At 45.3% G+C, this 7,500-nt stretch overlaps 1 protein-coding gene across 1 annotated transcript in view; it reads left to right on the top strand.

Moving 5' to 3' along the window:
- Window positions 1-697: 697 nt before the first annotated feature.
- si:ch73-261i21.5 (zona pellucida-like domain-containing protein 1) overlaps window positions 698-7,500 on the top strand; it is a 16,214-nt gene continuing 9,411 nt past the window's right edge. Inside the window, exons 1-5 of the mRNA XM_063204160.1 lie at window positions 698-836; window positions 2,649-2,875; window positions 3,422-3,606; window positions 5,441-5,513; window positions 6,963-7,060. Of these exons, the coding sequence (XP_063060230.1) occupies window positions 698-836; window positions 2,649-2,875; window positions 3,422-3,606; window positions 5,441-5,513; window positions 6,963-7,060 (722 nt within the window). The remainder of the gene's footprint in view (window positions 837-2,648; window positions 2,876-3,421; window positions 3,607-5,440; window positions 5,514-6,962; window positions 7,061-7,500) is intronic.

Here is a 7,500-nt window from a genome sequence, read left to right as displayed (position 1 = left end):
CCTCCTCTCCTCTCCTCCCCTCTCCTCTCCTCTCTATTTCTCCTCTCCCCTCTCCTCTCCTCTCTATTTCTCCTCTCCCCTCTCCTCTCCTCTCCTCTCCTCTCCTCTCCTCCTACTCTCCTCTACTCCCCTCCTTTCCTCTCCTCTCCATGTCTTCCTCTCCTCTCCTCTCCTCTCCTCTCCTCTCTTAATTTCTCTTCTCCCCTCCCCTCCCCTCCCCTCTCCTCTCCTCTCCTCTTCTCCCTTCTCTCCTCCTCTCCTCTCCTCCTCTCCTCTCCTCCTCTTTTCTGCTCTCCTCCTCTCCATCCCCGTCTTCTCTCCTCTCCATCTCCTCTCCTCTCCTCCTTTCTCTCCTCTCCTCTCCTCTTTTCTCTCCTCTCCTCTCCTCTTCCCCCTTCTCTCCTCCTCTCCTCCATCCCCTCTCCTCTCTTCATTTCTCTCCTCTCCTCTCCTCCATCCCCCTCTCCTCTCCTCTCCTCTCCTCTCCTCTCCTCTCCTCTCCTCTCCTCCATTGTCCTCTCCTCTCCTCCATCCCCATCTCCTCTCCTCTCTTCATTTCTTTTCTCTCCTCTCCTCTCCTCTCCTCTCCTCTCTTCATTTCTCTCCTCTCCTCTGCTCTCCTCCTCTCCACCCCCCTCTTCTCTCCTCTCCTCTCCTCTCCTCTCCTCTCCTCTCCTCCTCCTACAGCAAGAGGACAATGTGTCGGTGCCGGCGGTCTCTGCTTGGTTGTCAGCCTCCCCTGCTGATGCTGGTGCTGATGCTGATGCTGCTGATGCTGCTGCCAGCAGCCGGTGCCCAACACGTGTGTGACAGCCACAGCACCACGAGGGAGCCAGGTCAGTCATGTCATGTGGACCTCACTGTATGTACAGCAGTGGGTGCAACCTGGGGTGCGGACACTCCCTGGGGGTGCGCCAGAGATTGCAGGGGGTGCGCTGAATTCTGTTTGTGTTGAGGTTGTGACCAAAATTCTGCAAACATTATAATTAGCCCAAATTGAGACCACATTAAAACATTAAGGTGTTGATGAATGTCTCAAAAAAGAATCATTGTAGTTAATCACCTGAATCATTTTTAGTGTGTATACAGTTTGGGTTGGGGGTGCGCGGTTCATCCTCAGCACAAGTAAGGGGGGGTGTTAAGAAAAAAGGTTGAGAACCACTGTATGTACAGTACTGCTGTAGAGCCAGGTCAGTCATGTCATGTGGACCTCACTGCTGTAGAGCCAGGTCAGTCATGTGGACCTCACTGCTGTAGAGCCAGGTCAGTCATGTCATGCGGACCTCATTGTGTATAGTACAGCTGTACAGCCTATTAGTGGCCGTGCTCAACCTTTTCTGAACAAATGCCGCCTGGACCTCATCATAATTCCCACAACACCCATGTATACCTCATCATAAGCCTCCCAATGCTGCCCCACTTATTACAAAATAAAATGGAAATGTCCCCCAATGGCAATTTAGACCCCCTCAGCGGTCTCCTTGCCCCCCGTTGAGAAACACTAGTCTAGATCAACCTAGAACAGCGCCCTCTAGCTGCTAGAGTAGCTTGGTTTCATGCACTATAGTATAAGACTTACAGAAACATTTTGGTCTTGGACTTACAGAAACTATCTCTTCTTGACACACACTCCTCTCATCTCTTCCCCTTTCCTTTCTCTTCCTCTTCCTCTTCTCTCCTCTCCTCTCTCCTCTCTCCTCTCCTCTCCTCTCCTCTCCTCTCCTCTCCTCTCCCCTCCTCTCCTCTCCTCTCCTCTCCTCCCCTCCCCTCTCCTCTCCTCTCCTCTCCTCTCCTCTCCTCTCCTCTCCTCTCCTGTCCTCTCCTCTGCTCTGCTCTCCTCTCCTCTGCTCTGATCTCCTCTCCTCTCCTCTCCTCTCCTCTCCTCTCCTCTCCTCTCCTCTCCTCTCCTGTCCTAGCTCTTGTTGTCTCTCTGGTTTTCTGCCCTGCAACCCTCTTCCCTCCTCTCCATCCATTCTGTTTTTCCATCCTCTTTTCTTTTCTTCTCCTCTCTTTGTCAGTCCTCTGCCTTACTCTCCACTCCTCTTTCCCTGTTACAATGTCTCTAGTTTTCTCTCTTCATCTCTTCTCCCCTTTCCTATCCTCTGGCCTCTTCTCTCCACCTCCTCTCTCCCCTCCTCTCTCCACCCCTCTCCTCCCCACCTCCTCTCCATCTCCTCTCTCCACCCCTCTCCTCTCCACCTCCTCTCTCCACCCCTCTCCTATCCTCTCTCTTCCTGCTCTCTCCCCCCTACATGACAAAACACAGTGTATCTGTATCCGCCCAGCAACTTGAGTAGATGGGCTTCTTTACTGTTGCCTTAAAGGCATTAAATGATAACTTGTGTCCTAGAAATGCCACAGTTACATGCACTTAGTGTGTGAATCGCTGGTCACACCTAGACCTGTTTCTCTTTTTCTTTTTTTTTTCTTCAAAAGTGCACACATAGTACACATACTGAAATACTATTGGCAAAAATAATAATGTCTAGTCTCTGACACACCATACATGATCACTGACATTGTTTATTATTTACAACATTTTCTGTTTTGTTATATGGTGAGTTGTGAATGGAGGATTGGAATATCGACGTACGCCATGATGTGAAAGGTGCACATTTAGAATGTTTTTGTGTGTGTCGTTTCCATAGCGAACTCTGACATCACAGTGGAATGCGGTACCCAGCTGATGGAGTTGTCCATCCTCCTGTGCCCCGTCTACTTCGGGGGCTACAACGAGTCCCTCATGGCTCTAAACGCCCACTTTGGCAACCCGCTCTGCCAGGGGACCCCCGACACCACCGCAGACCCCCCTGTGCTGAGGTTCAACTTCTCCATCACTGAGGAGTCACTATCACAATGCTCCAACAAGCTCACGGTAGCATTACACTACATTACACTACATTACACTACATGATATTGCATTACATTACAATGCATTATATTACATTACATTAGATTACATTACATGCCATTACACTACATGATATTGCATTACATTACAATGCATTATATTACATTACATTACATTCCATTACACTACATTACATGCCATTACATTACATTATATAGCATTGCATTGCATTACATTACATTACATTAATGTCACAATTCTGGATTTTTTCACTTTTGGCCAATCAGGCCTGGTAGGTTTGGGCCAGTTTTAAATGTTAACTTCATTATTATAATGGCATATATTTGTATATACACTCCTCTCCAGATAACCCAGGAGGTTGGGTTGATGTGACTTTATTATAATTATCCTCTCCAGACAACCCAGGAGGTTCGGTTGATGTGACTTTATTTTAATTATCTTCTCCAGATAACCCAGGAGGTTGGGTAATTGTATATAACTGTATATCCCTCTCCAGATAACCCAGGAGGTTGGGTAATTGTACATAACTGTATGTATATCCCTCTCCAGATAACCCAGGAGGTTGGGTCGGGCCACTTTTCTGACTACTCTGTGGTCCAGTTCGTCAACATCTCGGGCATCATCAACTCCCGCGACCCGAGTGCAGGAACCATCACCTACCGGAAGGAGATGATGTACTTCTTCTCCTGCAGATACCCCCTCCAGTACCTCGTCAACAACACAGAGATGAGAGTGTAGGTCACACACACACACACACACACACACACACCAGGGCTTAACACTAACACACGCCAGGTAGCCAAATGCGGGTGAATATCGGCGTTGGCTAGTAGATACCGAAGGTTCACTAGCCATTCTGGCGGGTCCGTTACTATTCTGAATGATGAGGCACCGCATTTTGTAGTTTTTTTCCTCGGACCGTCTTTGCTACAAAAGCAATACAATGCGCTTTCGCGAGCCTACAATACCCATGAAGCACCTGTGTCACGTGTCACCTGTGTGTCACGCATGCCAAGAATCTGATAGAGCGACTAGTCTTGCGAAGAGGAGTGGCAACGAGCTACCGGCATATCAGCGTGCGTTTGGAATGTAGCCTAACTGAAAACCTTGTCTTGAAAATAAAGTAGCCAAGTTCATCTCAACTGACGTGTTTTGCGATCTGTCATTAGTTCAATACTTAGTAGTAGTGTACATTAAAATGACCAAGGCGAGAGGAAAACACGCCAGCCTGTCTTGTGAAAGTCTCGAGACTATAAGCGCAGTGATAAGACAAGGACACATGCGGCATTAATAATGTTCGGTTTAAATTATTTTCTGATTTGCCTGTATGTCTTCATACCTTAATATTCCTCCATGTTTCTTGTGCTGTTGTTGCCGACTATCAAACCGGGCTTTAATAACAACGAGCAGTAGCCTACTGCAGCCTTCCAGACTTCGACTGCATTTCCCTTGCCCGTTTCGCCTTGCGTCCGTTTATTTAAACAACTCAATATTAAACTAAATGAAAGGAAGTCGTAGCCCAGTTACCGCATCTGTGTGCGCTTATTAGTGGACACTAAAGGAAATATTCCAGAAGAGGTGTTATTCCACATCCATGACCGAGGAGAGGCGAACTTGAAGAAAGTGCCTTTCAGATCAAAGGCGCAAATATTTTGCTCTCGTGTAGCTTACATTTGTGCCCTTCCACAACACTGTGCTTGGTGTTTCTGCATGGTCAATATAGCCTATGCCATTCCTCAGATCAGTAAATCTGTTCTTTCCATAGCATGCATGCATGGACCAGTTAATAGGCCTAACAATTATAGGCTAATTATTAAGCCCTATATTATATTATATTATATTATATTATATTATATTATATTATATTATATTATATTATATTATATTATATTATGTTAGCCTACATCACATTATTACAGCCTATTATATAATTCTTTAAAGCTGCTATGATGGTTAAGAAAATTATGGCTAGTGAAAAGGCCCAATGGCTAGTGAGTCAGGAAAACCACTAGCCAAAATGGCTGGTAAGCGAAAAAGTTAGTGTCAAGCACTGACACACACACACACACACACACACACACACACACACACACACACACACACACACACACACACACACACACACACACACACACACACCTATACATGCTAACACACAAATATACACGCACACACACGCACCACACACACACACACACACACACACCCACACCCACACACACCATACACGCACACACACAAATATACACGCACACACACGCACCACACACACACACACACACACACACACACACACACACACACACACACACACACACACACACACACACACACACAAACTGATGAAATGGCTTCTTTCAGAGGCTGCACCTACAGCAGTGTCTCCTGTTGTGTGTCCTCTCTGCAGGTCGGGAGTCAGCCTGGCCATAATTAGCAGCAGTCTATTCTCACCATAGTTTTAGAGCCCCTACTAACACCAGTGTCTCCTCTTGCGTCTCCTCTTGTGTCTCCTCTTGTGTCTCCTCTTGTGTCTCCTCTTGTGTCTCCTCTTGTGTCTCCTCTCTGCAGGTCGGGAGTCAGCCTGGCCATAAATGACAACAACGGCAGCTTCATCAGCACGCTCAACATGCGGCTCTTTCAGGTGAAGTATGAACACTATTATAGACTATATATATATATATATATATATATATATTAGGGGTGGAATGGTTCACAAAATTCACGGTTCGGTTCATATCACGGTGTCAAGGTCACGGTTTTCGGATCTCGACGGTTCTTTTTTTTTTAGTTCATGATAAATGGTGCACTGGGAATATTAAACCATATTTATATAACTGCAATTATAAAGTGATGATGCGCAAGTTGAATCAGCTGTCGTCAGCTGATGTGCGCTGTCTGAGCGTTCCAAATGCCCTCTTTCAAGAGGCTAATAGAATCAGACTTATCACTAAATATCCTACATATGGTTTGTATAGGCTGATAATGTGAAAATGGTGTGATTTTAATTGTGTCATCCTCTGATTGGTCTTATATGCTAATGTGTTAATCAGAGAGACTGGATAAGATACTCCTAGAATCTCTGTTTTACATATTTTTTTCTGGGTAGTACATGAATTGCGGTTTGCCACGGACTGCATTTTACGGTTCGGTATGGTGTGTGAATTGTACGGTTTCGGTTTTCGGTGCGGTTTGTACCATCCCTAATATATATACTGCCTTCTGGAATTAGGACTACTCCTCTTGTGTTCTATCAGGACTACTCCTCTTGTGTTCTAGAACCAGGACTACTCCTCTTGTCTTGTGTTCTAGAATCAGGACTACTCCTCTTGTCTTCTAGAATCAGGACTACTAGTCTTGTCTTGTATTCTAGAATCAGGACTACTAGTCTTGTCTTCTAGAACCAGGACTACTCCTCTTGTGTTCTAGAACCAGGACTACTCCTCTTGTCTTGTGTTCTAGAATCAGGACTACTCCTCTTGTCTTCTAGAATCAGGACTACTAGTCTTGTCTTCTAGAATCAGGACTACTCCTCTTGTGTTCTAGAATCAGGACTACTCCTCTTGTCTTCTAGAATCAGGACTACTCCTCTTGTCTTCTAGAATCAGGACTACTCCTCTTGTGTTCTAGAATCAAAACTACTCCTCTTGTCTTCTGGAATTAGGACTACTCCTCTTGTGTTCTATCAGGACTACTCCTCTTGTGTTCTAGAACCAGGACTACTCCTCTTGTCTTGTGTTCTAGAATCAGGACTACTCCTCTTGTCTTCTAGAATCAGGACTACTCCTCTTGTGTTCTAGAATCAGGACTACTCCTCTTGTGTTCTATCAGGACTACTCCTCTTGTGTTCTAGAACCAGGACTACTCCTCTTGTCTTGTGTTCTAGAATCAGGACTACTCCTCTTGTCTTCTAGAATCAGGACTACTAGTCTTGTCTTGTATTCTAGAATCAGGACTACTCCTCTTGTATTCTAGAATCACGACTACTCTTGTAGAATCAGGACTCTAGAATCTGTACTACTGCTCTTGCCTTGTGTTCTAGAATCTGGACTACTCCTCTTCTCTTCTAGAATCCTCTTGTCTTGTGTTCTAGAATCAGGACTACTCCACGCAGCTGCAGGTGCCAGACAGTGGTATTGACCTGAAGACGCGCATCTTCGTCCAAGTCAAGGCCACAAACCTCACAAGCAGGTACCAGACACTTCTAACTCATTAACAACTTGGAAATGCACAGGAATGCTGAAGTGTCAATTCAACACTACGACAACGAGATCGAGAACAGCACAATGAGTCTATTCAACTCTAATATATCATATATCAAATTCTAACCAAAACAAAGAAAAGAGATCATAGGACTGCAATAATTAGGTCATTACACACTAGGCTACCAGTGAGATTTGGTTGTGCCTATGGCAAAATACAGACAGGGTGAAATGGCATTTTATCCCGGCATTTAACTGCCCCAACAGTGCCATGTTTTTGAAAAGAAATTGAAATTTTGGTCATAGTTCGTTATCTACTCTCTATAATACTTTCTTCTCTCTTCTCTTTGTTTTCTCTTTAGCACATCAAATGACAGCTATGTATGATAATGTGCCATACGAAGCCTATTGCTAATGCTATTGCTACCA

The sequence above is a fragment of the Engraulis encrasicolus genome, chromosome 7 (genome assembly GCF_034702125.1).
Source record: "Engraulis encrasicolus isolate BLACKSEA-1 chromosome 7, IST_EnEncr_1.0, whole genome shotgun sequence".
Taxonomy (NCBI): Eukaryota; Metazoa; Chordata; class Actinopteri; order Clupeiformes; family Engraulidae; genus Engraulis; species Engraulis encrasicolus.
This window is presented reverse-complemented; position numbering and strand designations above follow the sequence as displayed.